Source organism: Lygodium microphyllum, chromosome 26 (assembly GCF_053477565.2).
Source record: "Lygodium microphyllum isolate KBCC chromosome 26, Lygodium_microphyllum_v1.1.10, whole genome shotgun sequence".
Taxonomy (NCBI): Eukaryota; Viridiplantae; Streptophyta; class Polypodiopsida; order Schizaeales; family Lygodiaceae; genus Lygodium; species Lygodium microphyllum.
Genome location: NC_141160.1, coordinates 20725550 through 20745224, shown reverse-complemented (window position 1 = coordinate 20745224; position 19675 = coordinate 20725550). Strand labels below are relative to the sequence as shown.

General features: G+C 39.8%; 1 protein-coding gene across 2 annotated transcripts in view; it reads left to right on the top strand.

Annotated features, from left to right (window-relative positions):
• LOC148013037 (E3 ubiquitin-protein ligase RKP) overlaps nt 1-19675 on the top strand; it is a 79606-nt gene that overhangs the window by 18971 nt on the left and 40960 nt on the right. For both annotated transcript variants that reach the window (XM_087667434.1, XM_087667433.1), the window contains exon 2: nt 15688-16530. In XM_087667434.1, the coding sequence (XP_087523560.1) occupies nt 15688-16530 (843 nt within the window). The remainder of the gene's footprint in view (nt 1-15687; nt 16531-19675) is intronic.

The window sequence follows — 19675 nt, the reverse complement described above, 5'->3', positions numbered from 1 at the left end:
GACTCTTCCCACACCAACCCTCCCCTCACAAGACCTGTTTGGTGACCGATTAATCAAGTGTACGGCTATCATAATTGCCTCTGCTCAAAATCCATGGGGTAAAGCAGCACGTGACAGCATTGTACGGACCTTGTCTTGAATGGTCCTATTTATACGCTCTACAACACCATTTTGGGGCAGATTATGAATGGCAATGAGCTCCCTTTTAATCCCTTTGCTGTCACAAAAGTCTTGAAAGGCTTTGGACACATATTTCCCACCGTTGTCAAAGTGAAGGCATTTTAATGTCTTGCTGGTCTGATTTTCAGTAGTGCCAAGAATTTCTTAAATGTATCCAAGGTCTCATCTTTGTGACGGATTGGATAAATCCATACTTTGCATGTGGCATCATTAACAAAGGTAATGAAGTACTTTTTTCCTCCTAGAGATAATCTTGGCATTTGACATACATCTGAATGTACCAACTTTAAGGGTGAAGACTTTAGAGAGAGATTTTTTATGTAACATTTGAGTATGTTTACCATAAATACAATGATCGCACTGTTCAAAATCAGCATTTCTCAAAGACGGTAAATAATCCAAGCGAGAAAGCACTTTCATTCTAGTTTGACTCATGTGTTCCAAGTGGCTATGCCACAAAGAAACACTTGGCTGCTCAATTATGGCGACTACATGGTCATGCACACTAGATACATGCAAAGGATACAAGGTATCACTTTTGGACCCCTTGGCAATAATGCGAGAGCCCTTACATATTTTCCATTTGCTATCTCCAAATGTGGTGTGATAGTCTTTATCATCTAGCGGCCTTGTGCATATCAAGCTCTTCTTGAGCTGAGGTACATGTCTCACATTATGTAAAACAAACACGGAGCCATGTTGAAATTCCAGTTTCACACTACTAATGCTTGTAATTTTACATGCATAGTTATTCCCCAAGTGGATAACACCACGTACGCCACCATTGTAGTCAGAGAACCACTCATGATGTGGTGTGACATGTCTAAGAAAATGAGAGAGAGATGGACACAGGCTTAGGCTATAAGGGTAGCAGACATGCTCCTTGTTCAACCCATTTTCATCAGACAGTAAAAGTCAACTGTGTACAACATACTCATACAAAAGACAAGTAACCTAGATCTAACCATGGTTAGGTCATTATGACTTAACCTTATTCAACTAAGGTAGAACATTGACCACAGACTATGAGCTTGATTCTCAACACTCCCCCTCAAGCTCAAGTGAGATACTTCACTCCAAGTAGCTCTTTGAAATGCACAAACTTATCTTTTCCCAATGACTTGGTAAAGATATTTGCAACTTGGTCTTTTGTCCTCACATGGACCAAATCAATGTCACCTGCAATCACTTTTTCTCTGATAAAGTGAGTGTACCTCAATGTGCTTAGTCCTAGTATGATAGATAGGATTACTGGTTAGGAGCACACTACTCATGTTGTCACAATAGAGTGTGACATGCCTGACTTCTTGCATGCCCAAATCATCAAGAAGCTTGATGAGCCATATTGCCTCACATGCAGCTAGTGCAGCACCTCTATACTCTACCTCAGTACTAGAGAGTGCAACTGTAGGTTGCTTCTTATTGCTCCAGCTAACCATACTACTACCAAGGGAAAATGCACACCCACTAGTAGATCTCTTGTCACCAGCCAACATCTGTATATCTTGTAAGCTCCAAAGGCTAACCATGCTCATAGAATAGACCATAATTTGATGTAGCCTTCACACATCTCAAGATTTTCTTCACTGCATCCAAGTGAGGCTTCATAGGCTTTTGCATGAATTGGCTAATCAGTCCAATTGAATAGCTAAGATCCGGTCTCATAATGGTAAGGTAAATCAGGCTACCCACCATTTGTCTATACATAGTGATATTCTCAATCTCATGTCCAACATTTGCAAGTAGCTTAACATTTTGCTCCAATGGAGTGCTTAAAGACTTGCAATCCAACATACCATACTTGGTTAACATGCCTTGTGCATATTGCTTTTGCAACAACCAAGTACCATGAGGTGTAGAGACAACCTCAATCCTAAAGAAATACTTTGATTCACCCAAATCTTTGACCTGAAATTCAGTATGTAACATTTCCTTGATCTCTCCAATTCCCGTGACATCATTACTTTTATAATGATCAAGTCATCCACATAGATGACTAATATCACATAACCAGCCCTTGTCTTCTTTATAAATAGGCTATGATCAGCCTTGCCCATAGTGAAACCAAGTTTCTGTAAGCATGCTCTTATCTTAGCACTCCAAGCTCTAGGTGCTTGCTTCAGCCCATATAATGCTTTCTTCAATCTACACACGTGTAGGAAAGTCTGGATGTAAATAGCCCTCGGGCTGATCCATGTATACTTCCTCAACCAAATCACCATTGAGAAAATCATTCTTCACATCCATCTGATACATACTCCATCCTCTAGATGTTGCCAAAGCAATCACTGTCCTCACTGTTGCCATTTTAGCAACGGGGCTGAATGTCTCCTCAGAATCAAGACCATATTGTTGTGCTTATCCTTTTGCCACAAGTCTTGCCTTGTATCTTTCCAACGTGCCATTTGATTTGCACTTCACTTTGTATAACCATTTGCAACCAATAGCCATTTTGCCTTCATGCAAATCAACCAAACCCCAAGTGTCATTTTTAGCCAATGCTGAATATTCCTTATCCATTGCCTTACACCAATGATCATCCAAGATAGCTTCAGAAAACTTTGTGGGTTCCTTGAAGCTAGTGACTTTTGCCATATATGCATAGTGCCTCACTGTATAACCACTGTATGTAAGCCTATCCACAGGCTTCTTGACTCTTTCTGATCTCCTCAACTGAGGTATAGTATGAGACTCTCCTCTCTCATGAGGTGGTATGCATCTATGTCTCACACCGGGAGTCACAACTGATGGAATACCAAACTCACTATCCAAGCTGTCAGTGCCAGGTGAATCATAACCACAAGTGAGTGGCCCTATAACATCATCAAGTTTGCCTTTGCCTTTATCAACATTTCTCCCCCGCACTGACATATCCGTGTCAGTGGACAAAGATGCTGAAGTCCTCAATCTACTTGTCCAAGGACTAACTGATGTAGTAGCATCTTTAGAAGGCCCAGAAATTTTTGCACTCACATTTGTTTCCTATCTTGCGCATACCCAATAAAGATGGCCTTTTTTGCCTTTGGATCAAGCTTCTTCCCTTTTTCATCTGGAACATGTACATATACCAAGCATCCAAAAACCTTAAGATGGATAATGTCCGGCTTTATCCCATAAAGCCTCTCATGAGGAGTCACCTCATGTATCCCTGCTGTTGGTGTACGATTCATGACATATATAGTAGTCATTACAGCCTCTGCCTAATATGCATTTGGTAGGCTCTTCTCATTCAGTATGGCTCTAGCCAATTCCATGATCACTCTATTTTTTCTTTCTGCCACACCATTTTGTTGTGGTGTGTACCTGCATGTCAATTGCCTTTTAATCCCATGGGCTACCAAGAAGTGATCAAAGTCTTTAGAGACATATTCTCCACCACTATCAGATCTCAAGCATGAGATGTAGCAAGCCAATTCTTTCTCCACATGTCTCTTGAAGTCCTGAAAAGCATCCATGACATCACTCTTGTGCTTCAGCACATACAACCATGTATACCTACTATAGTCATCTATGAATGACACATAGTAACGTGATCCCCCAAGAGATGCATTTTGTGAAGGTCCTCATACATCAGAATGTACAAGCTGTAATGGTCTAGTAGTAGTGCTTACACGCCTCATAAATGAAAGCCTTGATTGCTTCCCAAATTGACATGACTGACATACATGTCCTAATTTCGTATGCTTGAACTTAGGGAGTCCAATTACAACTTTCTTATGTTGTATATTCTTCAGCTTTTGAACATTTACATAACCAATCCTTTTATGCCATATTTCAATGTCCCTTATTGCATCATTGTTATGTGAGTACATAGCAACATTCAATGCTGGAATTTTTAAATCCAATGTAAACATCTTGCCATTTCTTTTGCCTTTAGCAATGGGTTTGCATCCTTGACTATACTCTTCAATGTAGCATCCATCTCTATTGAATCAAACTTGTAGATTCTGTTCAGCCATTTGTCCCACAGAAAGCAAGTTTTTGGTTATGGAGGGTACATGTAACACATCATAGAGGCTCTTTTTCGTGTCACCATGCATCATCAAGGGAACTGTACCTGTATGCATAATGTCATGCTGCGTATCATCCCCTGTGCAAACATATCCATGAGCACCTTGTACCAATGTGTCAAACCACTCTCCATGAGGAGTCATGTGGTTAGATGCCCTTGAGTCTATATACCATACATCATCTGCTTTGCCTTGTATAGGCAACCCTTTCTTCACATGTTGCATAGCAAACAACCTGTCATCCTCTTGCATACCACTAGAAGAAGCATTATTACCATGTTGCCTCCCTCTTGCTTTTTGATCATTGTGCTTCTTGTAGCAATCCTTAGCTACATGCTTGTATTTGCCACAATAATAACAATTCTTATTTGCATTTGAAACTGTCCACGACTCTTTTGAGGTTGTTGCCAAGTGCCTCTTCTTCTAGCTGAATAACCCTCTCTTCCATGAGCATTTGAGGCATCTCTATTTGCTTGAGGCTGCCTATTTTGCCATCCAGTAGCTTGCTGTCCATGGGCTGCATATGCATTTCCAACATCTCTTCCTCTAAAATTTGATCTTCCTCTTTCACCTCTACCCCTTTGATTTGAGTAGAAGACGCAGTCCGTGTTGTTTTTAGACCCACTGGAACTTGTATTGAGTCCAAGTTTCACTTCTTCATGCAAAAGTTGTGCCACAAGTTCATCAAAGTCAGGTTGCTCTTGACGTACTAATATGGAAGTATCAAACTGCTTATACTCCTTTCCAAGACCATGGAGGGTAGTGGCCACCAAATCATCATCGTCAACTTCAGCTCCAATTGAGCCTAGTTGTTTTGCAATGGTTCTTATCTCATTGACATAGTCTTCAATAGACCTTCCATTCTTGGATATGTGGCTGAATTTTGCTTCAGTAATGTTTTTCTTGTATTAGTGACATGCCCATAATTTTTCATGAATAAGTCCCAAGCAGGTTTTGGGAAAGTACAGTTTGCAATTTGTATAGCTTTTGTGTTTGACACACATAAGGACAGCCAATGCAAGACTTTGCTAGCCTTTTCTAACCATGTCTTATGTGCCTTTAATTGATCATGTGTTGGAGGTCTATTCTCCGGTAGCTTGGGCTCATCTTTAAGACCTGTGACTAGGTCCCAATAGCCTCTTCCAATTAAGAAATTAGACATCTTGAATTTCCATAGAACAAAGTTGTTGTAGTCTAGCTTCTCACCAACTATCTAAGTGATAGTGTCCTTCTTTCCTGTGTTTGCCATTTCAAAGTCTTCAGCTTTGCAAAACCAGTAGATTTTAGTTCACAATAATATCATACATTTCCAAACATGTGGCAAAGCATCTAAATATAATAGCTTTCCAACCAAGTAGCATTGTCTGATTAGTACAACATTTAATGACTAACAACAATCTGTAATTAGTAGTCTGTAAGTAACCGGTTGTATATTCTCTATTGAAATGAGGTTATTCTCAGCTCAAACAAGCCATAAACCACAACAACTAGATGTCACAACCTCTGGGAGTTAATACATAACTCAATAGACACCAATGCTTGTCTCGCTTTTCAGGCAACAATGCCACATATGCTTGCCGCAAACTGTTAACAGTCAGCCCCACTACAAAAACTGTAGTAAATCAGTTCAAAACTGAGCATTTAATGCTTACAACATTCCACAAGTCATTCAATACCCATGTGATCTCATCCAAGCATGGTTAGACATCAATGCATACTCCTATGAGCTTCAAAACTCTAAGACTCAGATTATTCCAAGACTATGACAGCAATTTGTCTGTTGTGAACTGCCTGTACATGAAGCTCAATAGCTTCCACAAGTGCTTAACCAACCAAAGGTATTGACATGATCACTTATTAGTCATTGTACCCTTTGCCGGTATGACATTCATTAACAATGGGCTGCCATTAATCATTGCTAGTGCATAAGAGAGCATCAAGTACATTTCAAGCTAAACTAAGTGATCTTCAAGCCTACTTGATACATTCACTGCTGCTGGAAACATGAGACAAATACAAGCTTCAAACAGTGTTCATTGATACCAATTGTACCCTTGAATTTAATGCTCAAGACCTGATGTACAAGGCAAACATGAACTACTAAAATTGTCTCCACAATCTAGAAGAACATGCACATTTTTTTTCTTGCTGTCCACATTGTCTTTCCCTCTTGGATGAACCCATCATCTTGCCAGATTTACATTCATTGCATTTGCAGAAAATTTGATGCAGCCTCTCAATTGTTTTGGGTAGCCACACCCTTGCTCGACTTTGCGACGGCCAGTTTCCGAGTTTAACCTGGCATGGAGGTTGAATCAGAAACTCGCAGGGGTAAATTTTGACCCAAGCTGGGATTTTTTCAGCTCAATCTTAGCTGGTCTCCTCCATTGTTCCACTCATCATGGATTGTAGGAGCCTGTGCTGGTGCCTTTCGCTCTGCGCCGTCGTTCTCTGCCTCTGCTGCTATACGAATGCCATTGCTCCTTCGGAAATAAAGATTGGCGCCTTAATTGCTGAAAACACAATCATCGACCAATTTTATTGGTGGTTGAGCCATGATTGTCGTCCACGTCTCTCAGCTCTAGAGTCCCGAGTGGACCTGATATTGAAACTACTGCCCTGAACCTACTGCCTTGAACCTACCTTGCGTCTTCATGAATAGTGTACCTTTATGGGTTCGGGCTCCTTATTGTCTAGACAGAGAAAGTCGGGCCTTGCATAATGCCTCATGTACAGCCACACGATGAGCCGTTCCATCCGAACTCCATAAGGGAATGCTACAAACCCATTTGTCGCTCACTTCTCAAAACTGCTCTCCAAATTCTGGCCTTTGTCTGCACCTCTTCCACTTGATGATTCTGACAGTGGTAGCTCTAGTAGCTCACACAGAGCTAGCTTGTGTGTATATTGAGAAGAGGACGATAATCTCCTCTGATACCATGTAAGAAAATGAGAGAGAGATGGACACAGGCTCAGGCCGTAAGGGTAGTGGACATGCTGCCTATTCAACCCATTTTCATTAACACAGTAAAAGTCAACTGTGTACAACACACTCATACAAAAGACAAGTAACCTAGATCTAACCATGGTTAAGTCAGTATGACTTAACTTTAATTCGACTAAGGTAGAACACTGACCATAGACTATGAGCTTGACTCTCAACAACATGAAAGGACGCATGTGAATCAAGTATCCAAGTATGCATATCATTCTCAAAATGTGTAATCAATGCATGTGCACTCAAAGAAGAAGTAAGAAGTACATCACCATCACTGTCATTATCATGAGTGGCTACATTAACCTCTTCTATTTTCACATTGCTCTTCTTTGCAGGCTGGCTAGCCTTGCTGTCTTCAATGTTTTTGTCTTTGCCTTTCTCTTTTTTCAATTGAAAACAGTCTTGTTTGTAGTGCTCTTTTTTGCCACAATGATGACACTCCACATTTTTACCACGAGACTTGCTGCGTGCTCTATTTTCACAATTGCCCTTTTTGCCTCTAGTGTGCAATGCATTAGAAGACTTGTTTGCTGAGTTATTTTGCCTATTGAGTTTTTCCATCAGCAAAGAACTCTCCACATCAGAGTATAACAGTTGAGCATTCGAGTTACTCAATGCTGTCTTGAAGGTATCTCAACTTTCAGACAGAGTGCATAGCAAGAAAGTAGCCTTGAACTCATCATCAATATGGAAATCCAAAGCAATCAGTTGACTGAAAATTGAGTTAAACTCATTTAAATGTACATACATGGCTGTACCTTCTTTCATGCGAAAGTCCATTAAAAATTTCAGCCAATAAACCTTGCTAGGTGCACTTTTCTGAGCATACAATTCTTCAAGCCGCTACCACATTGCATATACTGAATTCAGCTTCTCAATGTTAAAGAGCAAGTTGTTTGATACTGAGAACTCAATGGTAGAGCGGGCAAGCTCATCCAAGTTATTCCACTCCTCTTGTTCCATGTCTGCTGGTTTGATTCCCTTTGTTTTGATGGGCTTTACATGTTTCTTCTGCACTAAGACATTGTAGCATTGTTTTTACCAAATTGCAAAATTATGTGCACCTTCAAGCTTCTTAATGTGCAAAAGATTACTGCTGTTAGTGTTTCCAACCATAATTTGCAGTCCCAAATTGACTAACTAGTCACCAAAGGCAAGCCCAAATGTGACACAAGTAACCACGATACACTTAAGTACCAACCAACAGTGAAAATCCCAAGATTGTAGAGATTTCAGATCTGCAAATAGATTTTCAGAAAAGAAACATCTTTGTTAGTGCACACCTTAGGTAATTATTGTCACATTTAGGTACCAAGGGACCAATGACTGCAATTCTGCTCCAAAGGCATTTCTGGGCACAAATTTGACAATTTTAATCAAAAGCCCCAAATTTTTAGAGGGTAATCTGTCTAGATTGCATTAATACATGTACCCAAGTGCAACTACTAAACATTTGTTATATTTTGAAGGGATTTTGCAAAAGCCCCAAAATTTCTCGGATAGATGTGCACCAGATGTGCAATTTTTGAGTTGGATTGTCTTATCTTGTGTTGAAGTTTCCAAATCGAAGAAAAGCCCCAATTTTCTTGGGCAAAATTTCACGTTGTGCCTGTGTGTGTGAATGCTTGGTAAAGTAATAGTAGTAATTAAGGAAATAATTTAAAGAAAAAAAAATGAGACGAGCTTGTCTTGGCATTGACCAAGACTTGTTGGTTCTTATGCTTAATTACACGCAATATGCCCAATGCCTGCCGACTGTCGGGCCTGACTGTGCGGCGCTTGCAACCTGTCTGTCGAGCCCGCCTGCGACCTATCTGTCGCACTTGCCTATTGTGCCCGCCTGCAACTCGGCGTGTGCAGGTGTCTCTGTCTTCTACTCGACTCATTGTGACTGTCGCACGTAACCTCAAGCGTGTCACCTCACGCAAGTTACCAGCTTTGATTCCAGTTTGTTGTAGCTGGTTTGATCGAGACTGAGCAGAGAGCAGAGAGCAGAGAGCAGGAGAGAGAGAGAGAGAGAGAGAGAGAGAGAGAGAGAGAGAGAGAGAGTACGATACACTAGGTATTTGATACAATGACGAATGTACCAAGATAGTATATAAAGTACAATAGTGTAAGGGTGCATTCACACCCAAACACCGAAGAAAGACACAATAGGCCTTTATTTTGAACATTGCCATGCTTAGATATTATGTATACCAATGCCATGTTTCATAACCCAACGTCTTGGCATCTTAGTATCTTTATCACTTGGGATAGTTTAAGCTAGGATTTTCTTTTAGCCTTAGCTTTGTGTTTACTGTTTCTCTTCTTGACAATTGTATTACACTACAAATGTTGCAACTATTGGACTCATAGGTCATTTTTACCTTTTGCAAATGTTAATGAATCAATTTGTTTCGTCCCTTCCCCTTCCCCTTTTTTTTCCCATTCACCAACTCCACACAAAACACCACCACCACCAACTCATCCACACAGATATATACGTGTCATGGGGATATGTATTTTGAGATGCTATAATCTTGCTGATAGCATTTGATTAAGTTATTAATCAAATATGAAAGGTTATTTAGTATGTGATACACATGGTAGTTATTTCATGGTAATAGGCCAAGAATCCTGAGGATGCAGTGGGTGCCAAAGGCAAAAGTTATAACAAGTTATGCTTGACAGGTACTAAGTGATACCTGGTATCGAATTTTGGCTTAGACCAATTTATTGGCCACTAATAACAATGGTAACATTAGACACTAGGCATTAATTAATTAATTAATGCCAGTCTAAGGGTCAATAACTGCTCAAGGATACTTAGAAGACAATTAACCTAGCCAATTTAATTATTGGATGGTGGAATTAATTTTTTGAGCATCAGAATAATTTTTAAATTAATTTTTCGAAATATTATTAAATTAATATTTAGAAATATCATTTTTAAAAATTAATTTAATAAGCTAGATAATGGTGGAAAATGGGATTAGAGGTTGCTACTTGGCAAAACTTGTCCATGCAAGTGGGAAAAACGTTTTTAGGGGCGGGTAGAAGTCTATTCCAGCCATTGTGAGAGAGATTGTTTGAGTAGGGCAGCAGCAAGGTTTTAGTATTTCTCGCGATAAAACTCTAAAATTGCTCTCTACGACATTCTCTGTCATCCCCTAGCCATCTCTTAAGTTATCTCAGCTTTTTCTAGTAGTTTGGGCTATTAGAGGAAGAGATTTCAATCGATCTCTGCTGTAAACCCTAATTTATAGTAGAAATTAGGGTTTTGACAGCTGCCTTGGGATGTGTACTTAGAATTGAGGGCCTAAGACTTGAATTTCAGCAGTTGAAATTGAGGAATTTCATGGAGATTTAAGAGGCTAGTGAGGTAACCAATATCAGATTTGGGGTTGGATTTGTCTTTTAAGGAGCAGGGTGAAGGCCAATCCCCAAGCAAACGAAGGGGCAAATTGGTTTGGAGGCTTGCTGGTTAATTTTGATAGCACGAGACACTTATATTAGCGGAGGAGATCAGAGGATCTTAGTTGTACTCCTTCCATTTGCAATATAAGATAAAGAAATACCGTAGGGGCGCTAATTTTGGGGCCAACCGGGTGTCCAATGTCCAAGACCAAAGTGGTAAAGTGTGCATTTTCAGTTATGTGAATTTTATGCTTGCTGTAATTAGCATTAAATCAAGTTATTTACCACCCTATCCAAGAAGGAAGGCTAGTTTAATGGCTCCATGGCCGCGATACCATTCAATTCCTTGATTTGGTGGGCATGAGGTACTTGATTGAAGGTTAAAAGCTTTGCTTTAGTGTTGAAATTGTATTTAGTTGAGCATTTATAGCAAGAATGTCTTGGAATAGGGAGATGGAATCAAGCAAGGATGATGCCTCTCAATTTAAAAATTCATAACGTGTTGGATAAAATGCAAAGCTTGATGGACAAGGCATACAGCATGGGCAACAAGTTGAGAATGAGGAAATTGGACAAGAGGTGGATCCTTTTAGGTCTCTTGAAGCTGATGACCAGCAAGAGCAAGAGGAATTTGATGACCATTTTAAAGATGAGCTTATGACACAATTAAAGTGTTTATGCAATTGGTAAATGATCCTCAGTTTATGCGCTTTTTGAATCCTTAAAGGAGGGCAGCCAAGGCAAGAAGAGAAAATCATCTTTAAGAGCTTCGAGACAGCAAGATGCATCGAAGGAAGAGCCAATACAACAGCACGATAATTCAAATGTGGATAGTGAGCATAATAAAATGATGCTAGTGGGGCAATTGATGTGTATGCAAGGCCAACTTGGAAATGCCAATCCAATGCTTTTTGGACAGTAAGGCATGCATGCAGGTATGGGGCAGCCATGCTACTTTGGTGGTGGCACTAGTTTCCATGCTATGGTGGGTCAGGAACCACATATGGAGATGTATGACACAACTCCTTATGGTATGTAGCAACCAATGCATGATGTGCAAGGCCCAATGTATTCGGGTATTACTGGTAATATGCATAACCCCATGTATAATAATGTTGGCATGATGCTGGAGCACAAGGTGGCAAGGTTAGCAATGCATATATGCGGCCCATTGTGTTTGGGACTCAAGGTATTAATGCTAGTCATGCAAATACTCCGTATAGTGTTTTTCATGGAGAAAAATGTTGTTAGTAATGTATGTAATATATTGGAAAATGTATCTTGGTATGGCTGGTAGTATGTAAATTCCCATACAGAGTCACATTACAATTGTCCAAAGTATATTAAAAAAAAAGTTTCCTAATAAATCTGGTGCTTCTAGCATGTTAGGTACACATGAGGGGCTGGTCAACTGTATGCAATTTTGCAAATTAGTTAAGTTGGAATTGCAGCAGAATGAAAGTATAGAATATCGCAATGCTTCAGGGAAAAAAAGGCCTTGCAACTTAGTGGAGGTTTCAAGGCAAGTAAAGCTAGAGATAAAGTTTCCATATGCTTCTTGGTGAAGCTTCAACATTGTTTCACCAATAGATGCAAAGTGAATGGAAGAGGATGGCTTGGTAGACCATCCTCAGTTGTTGCAGCTTTATCAGACCATCCTCAGTTGTTGCAGCTTTACCTAGATGCCTTTCAATTATAACTGACTTCAGTTGGGCTCAGTCAAGGTCAACAGATCAGGGGTCCGGAGCATTTCTTCATACACAAGGGGGAGGTAGTACTTCCACTCCTTCAATTGAGGACAAATCTTGTATGTAGTGGATCTTGAATGTATTCATCATACATCCAAGGTACTATGCTGATAGTATATTTGCTATGGGGTCACTGCTCAGTGTACTAGTCACTGTGAGATGCATGTAGATGAGTATGAGTTTCACCCGGGCACTGAAACTATACTTTATGATAAGTTTGACATAAGTTTTTGCCTTAGTTTGACTAAAAATGTAGATAAGTTTCAGCTCAGTTTTTGATCAGTTAGAGAACCGTTTATGGTTACTTTTGGAATTAGTTTTGCATCAATTTTTGCATTAGTTATACTATTAAGTTTTTGCAATTGGTTTGTGATCAATTTGGGGTCGCATTTGCAACAATTTATGATCAGTTTTTAGATCAGCAAGTGATTAGTTTATGATTAGATTATACTCGGTTTTCAATAGTTTACAATTGGTTCCATGGACAACAGCATGTTAATAAATGCCAATGAGAGTTTCAGCCATGGTTTATGCTGAAAATATGCTTTACTATGGTTTTGAAGTTAGAACAGTTGAGAAATATGAGTTATGGGTGTATCCAATGGGTTTCTAGTAACAAATTTGGGTTGTATTTCAGACGTATATCATATTTATATTGGTTGGAAATTTTTAGGAAGGTTTGGGGCATGTGGCATGGTTTGACAACAGTGGCTAATGCTATGACTATGATGCCTTATGGAATTTTCAGTGCAATATGGCTTTTCTTTGGCACAATGTAGTGCAATCGAGGACAATTGCAAGGATTTCAAGGGGGAGATTTTTCACAGACATGAAATTTTGAGATGCTATAATCTTGCTGATAACATTCGATTAAGTTATTAATCAAATATGCAAGGTTGTTTAGCACATGTGGCACACATGGCAGTTATTTCATGGTAAGAGGCTAAGGACCCTGAGGATGCAATGGGTGTCAAAGGCAAAAGTTGTAATAAGTTATGCTTGATAGGTACTAAGTGGTTTCAATGTCGGATTTTAGTCTAGACCAATTTATTGGCCACTAATGATAATGGTGACATTAGAAAGTAGACATTAATTAATTAATTAATACCAATCTAAGGGCCAATAACTACTTAGGGATACTTGAAAGACAAATTGGCCTAGCCAATTTAATTATTGGTTAGTGGAGTTAATTTTTTGAGCACTAGAATAGTTATTAAATTAATTTTTGAAATAATATATGAGTTGCATAATGTTGAAAAATGGGATTAGAGGTTGCCACTTGGCAAAACTTACCCATGCAAATTGGAAAAACATTTTTAGGGGTGGGTGGAAGTCTATTCTAGCCATTGTGAGAGAGCAGGCTGTTAGAGAGCAAGGAGAGGCTGTTGATGTGATTTGCAGCCACCAAGGATTAGTTCTACAGCATGTGATAGGAGTTTGGAGCTCTCCAGGGGCAATTGATAGTAGCCCAAGATCCTTTTGGTGTAGATGATAGCATATAGGAGAGGGCAATAGTCTTTCTCGTGGTCCTAAGCTGTAGGTGATAGCTTCCATGCTGTTTGAGTAGGGCAGTAGCAGTTTTTCAGCATTTCTTGCGATGAAACTCTGAAATTTCTCTCTACAACATTCTCTCTCATCCCTTAGCCATCTCTTAAGTTATCTCAGTTTTTCCTAGTATTTTGGGCTATTAGAGGAAGAGATTTCAATCAATCTTTACTGTAAACCCTAATTTATAGTAGAAATTAGGGTTTTGATAGCTGCCTCGAGATGTGTGCTCAAAATTGAGGGCCTAGGACTTGAATTTCAACAGTTGAAATTGAGGAATTTAATGGAGATTTAAGAAGCCAGCTAGCCAGCCAATATTAGATTTGAGGTTGAATTTGTCATTTAAGGAGCAGGGTGAATGCCAATCTTATAGCAAACCAAGGGGTAAATTGGTTTGGAGGCTTGTTGATCAATTTTGACAGGAAGAGACACTTACATTAGCAGAGGAGATCAAAGGATCTTAGTTGTACTCCTTCCATTTGCAATATAAGATAAAGAAATATTGCAAAAGCGGCGGTAGTTTTGGGGCTAATCGGGTGCCCAATGTCCAAGATTAAAGTGGTAAAGTGTGCATTTTTAGTTATGTGAATTTTATGCTTTGTGTAATTAGCGTTAATTCAAGTTATTTACCACCCTATCCAAGGAGGAAGGATAAAGAAATACCACAAGGGGTGCTAGTTTTGGGGGCCAACGGGGTGTCCAATGTCTAAGATTAAAGTGGTAAAGTGTGCATTTTTAGTATCTATGAATTTATGCTTGTTATAATTGGTGTTAAATTAGATAATTTATATATATCCCCCCCGGCCCCCGCGTTTTTCCACCACCACAAACCACCCCCCCCCCCCCCCCCCCCCCCCCCCCCCCCCAAAAAAAAAAAAAAAACCCCACCACCACAAAACCAAAAAAGAAAAAAGAAAAAAACCTGCCATATATTGCCCTGTGATCCTCATTAGAAACTCTTTATTCCGTGGTGGTCAAAATATTCCGCATCTAAACTAGAATGTAGAGGCCTTCTTGAATTGCTTGTGAGGTTAAAAAAGGCAACTAGAGCAATGTCAAGCCAAGTTGAGAGGTGCATTATTGCATTTAGCTGCCATTTACTCCCATAATGTTTCATACAATTGCTTAATACCCTGTCGTCGGGTTGGTAGGAAAATATATGTGGCCCTTCTATGTGTCATTGATTCTCTGTTTTGAGGGTCAACATCTTGTTGCAAGATGAAATCAACTGGTATTAGATGTTCCCACGTTTTACTAGAATTCTAGAGGTATCTTGACTGACTTAATATGAGGAGGTTAATAAAGAGAGGCAACCACACTAATATGGAATTGGGTTTTGGAGCGTGGTGAGAAAGTGCAAGTATTAATCTGGCCTATCATGAGGTATTTGAAAAGTAGGCTTTCAGCCCGGTAGGTTGTGTACAAGTGCCTTACTGCAGCATTACATGTTTGATTCATGAGATTGTTGGCTCATTGAAAGTCTACAGCATACATACCATTACTAACTGTGAAGCTCATGCCGAATTGTAACCTTGTGCTTGGGTTCTGATGCTCTTGTCAGACAATTTGCCACACATTTTATGCAGAAAGATATGGATGAGTGGCAATAAAGAGCCTTGAAAGAGGTGGAAGCATATTGACTTGTTATGTTGTATATTTGGCAAAAGCTTTTGATGGTGTAATGGGTTTGTGCTTTAATGTCTGAAGATTTGAGATATTGCCACGAGATGTGTTGATTACAAAGATGCTGCTTTTTGTTATAAGAATTCAAGAACACCTGTTGAAGCATCTTTCTTTTTCTTATCAGGTTGAAGAGTTGCAGTGGGAGCTCTGCCAGCATCTGCTTGAATTTGTCCCTTTTTCAACAGATAAAGACGTGGGTCTGTCTGCATCTGAGAGAGTGCACACATCAGGATCTGTGTTTATGTTATTCTTGAGACACCTTGTGGCTAAGAATAAGGGTGCTGCAAGAAATATGCCACCCCCTGGCTTGTCAGACAATTCTGTGCTGGTCACTGTATACACTGTTCTACTACGATTTTTGTCAGAAGGATTTGGTCCAGGAGGCTCAGGAAATGCAGGAAAGGAACAAGATGCATCCATTGGCTTCCTACACAGAGGAGGCAATAGAAGCTTTAATGTACAGTTGTTTCTGAATTCGGATCTGTATGCAAATGATTTTGCAAGGCTTGGGGGAACCTTTAGTCATCTTCTCAAGACAATTGTCCTGACTCCTGAGGATTACGAAGTTGCAGAATGGGAAGAAGGCTGTATGGAAGACAGTGAGAGGAGAGTTACACATCTGGGTAAACAGAAACCTTGTTGTTGCTCTGGACTATCCACAAGTCCAATCAGCTGCAGCAAGGGATCTGCAAGAGTCTTGAACAAAGGCTTCAACATACATGTTAGCAGAGTAAATGAGAGCAGTGCAACACCAAGACCAGAACATGGTGTAAGGAACTGTTCGGAGGAGGATGAAGAAAAGCCAAGTTCTAGTGGTAGGGTTGAATCTGTATCTAGTGGCTCGTCTTTCCATTCAATAAAGAAAAACAGCTCCAGATTGGTTACATCTGACTCCATTCAGGAAGATGAGTTACTGGATATGATGGTGTTACTATACCACTTAGGAGTCGGGCCAAACTTCAAGCAGGTAATTGAATTATTTTCGCTGAAGCTGAGTAGATTTAATGTCATAGTGTTTAATGGTTTTGCCATTTTTTAGCCCACATTGCTTGTCAGTATGCAAGTCCAATGTTTCAGGTTATAAAAAACCCCACCCTTTGAGCAAATCTATATACTGCTTTGATCATAGCAACAAGGAAAATTATAATCTGGTTTCTAATCTCATGTATGCATAATCAAACATTTTATATGTACTTAGAAAATTTTTATATGTACATACATAAATATATGTGTTTGTACATGGATTAAAGGCCTTGGCCACATAACTCGCAAAACTGCACAAAATCTTGTCATGCACTTTGAATTCTATACCAATTAGTACAACGACAATGTTTATCAAATATTTGTTTGTCTCATGGACTGTCAATAAATATGCAAGGCAAGGCTGCCCACTACATTGTACTTGGATGCTCCAATGTAACTGCAAAATGTGTTTCAGTGCCCATGACATATGAAAGTTGAAATGGCTGATGTTTCAGCTGTGCCTGAAGAACGGCTAATTATTTTCTCCTGCTGGAAAAGTGGTATGGATTGTTATTCATAGTACACGGAAATAAGTGTTCCAGTCTTGTGCTTATCCCTAAAACGCTTGATGATATGAATTTGGAGAAAAATGTCTTGGGGGACTGAACCACTTCATGGTAATGCTGGTGCCTAACATGTTAGCATTTGAAGGAAGGCGTCCTGGCTGAATTGCCAAACGATTGCTTACTGTACAATAAGGGTATACATAGGATTCTTGATTTTTTGTCTGAGAATATGAACTAGATGCTGGTTAGTATTCTGCATTGAGTGTACTCAAACTTGCAATGTGTATTTAAATGAATTTTGCCAAATCCAGAATGCTTTTATTGTGGTCTGGCATGCTATTTTAATCAGCTCAGGAAATTACTAGACATGGGGGCATTCTAATAGCTTGGTATTCTTCAAGGAAAAAGCAATAATGAATGCAATAATGCAGGCATGCAGCATGAGAAATTCAGCTCTTGCTTCAGCAGTACACAGCCTGGACCACCTTTTCAAGCATCCCTGACCCATGTGTGACCCTACTAGCATTCTCTACTTCGAGTGCTTACCCGTGTTCTGGCTTCTGAATGAATAGCTTATCAAGTCTCTGTTTGATCCTAATTATGTCTTTAAGAAGAGGATATTAGCTGGTATAGAGGATCTTTGTCTGATACCAATGATTCCCTTTTTAGTATTGTATGAGGTTTTACTTGACTGAAAATATGCAAATTTGACGGGTTTGTCTAGAATTCGTGTGTGCTTTTACGTAGAAAAACACAAACTTGCAATGTATGGAATCTAGTCTAGACTGTTATCCAAGACTGCGTAAGACTGCAAGTTTGCAATATATGCAATCCGTCGAGGGATGCCCTCTAAGATTCTGGGACTACAAGTGCAAAAATGTAGCCTTGCAAGCATATTTTGATTGGCCTTGAAATGACCTTTTGTAGGTTGCACATGCCATTTCAACTAGCTGTTGCCTAAAGTTTTAAGATTGGTGGAAGGCTCCAAGTTGCAAAAATTTAACCTCTTAACAGCCACTAATAGTAGGGTTTGCAATTTATAATTATCATGCATTATCCCCTAATTTAGTCTCCTTAAAGCAGCCCCAAAGAGCAATGAATGTTAACTTACCAAAAATAAATGGCATATCTTTGACTGAGGGCAAATGCATCTCGAAATATGAGTCTCTCTTAGTGCTACAATAATCCCTCATTACACCAGCCAGCCAGCCTTCAGCACTCTCACCCTCTCACTGCTGCCCACACCCCTTTTGGAGGACATTTCCAGTGCATGGAGGATCTTAGGAGTGCTGCCCATCTGTCCACTAAGTCTACACTGGCAGACAACCTGATCTGGAGCCCTTCCACTGATGCTACTTCATCGTCAGCTGGTCGCCCTGCTGCCTACATCTGCAGGCCATTTAAACAACCTGTTACAGACCCTCTGCTGCTGTGTTTGCTCAGTCTACTGGCTGCCCAGCTGTTTGAGGTCATCGTTGGCATTCGTATTCATTAGCCATATTGCATTTTGCTGTTGTGATAGGTCGCCCAGCATTAGACATCATCTGCGAGCTGTCATCATTTGCTTTTCGCTGTATGGAGATCTTCTACTGCTGCCTGAGCTGCATTTTCACCCCAGGCAGGCTGCCCTGCTGTTTGCGTAGTTTGCTGCCTCTACATGGAGTGTTGATCTCATCATCAGATCAGCTACATCTATGTTTTGCTGTCCTTGGACTGGATACACTGCTGCTGCTAACATCTGACATCATCAAACAGTTGTGGACTGTTGTTGTTGTGTTTTCGGATTGTTCTCTAGTACAATACACTCTGACACCTTCTTCAGACATCTTTGGTCTGGTCCTAGAGATGATGAGATGATGAGGTTCAGGGCCCCCCTGATTTGTATCATCTTCATTGTTACCTATTCATTATTATTCAACATTCTACAGATTGTGTTCTCCGTGTTGTCATATGCTTTGCATTTTCTATGTTTGTCGTGCCATTCTCTTCACCTTGTCATCATTCTTTTGCAAAACACAAGATTCGCTAGCCAAAAGGGATGTTGTGAAGACTTAGGAGGTGGGGGCAAGAAAAACACGACTCCTTTAATTCAAATCAAGGTGCATCATTGGTGCATTAGCAAAAGTGTTGTTCCTCCTAAAAATGGTCATCAATGTGTATACCAAGAAAGAATTGGATGAAAATTTCATAGTTAAAAATAGCATTTCAAGATGTTTCATACGAATGTAAACATGTCCACCTTCTAGTATGATGATGTGGCATTGCCAGTGAAATTGGCCTTCAATAGTGGGTAGTGGACAATTAATACCATTGTTTTAACTTTAGGGGTGTGTCTCCCTTGCTGTGTTTCTTTTTTTGTACTCCAAGAACATAATGTGTATTAGGTAACATGAAAGAGTTCAACATTGGCAATATACACTTGCAACCTTCATGAGCAATCTACTATCACCCACACAATAGCTCAAAACACATAGATGTGTAGAACATGTTAGATATGATCAATGCCCCACCCTCATTAGGTACTACCAATGATCCATGGTGCTCAAAGTTGTAAGGCCCCCATTATGAGGAGAAGCCAAGTGT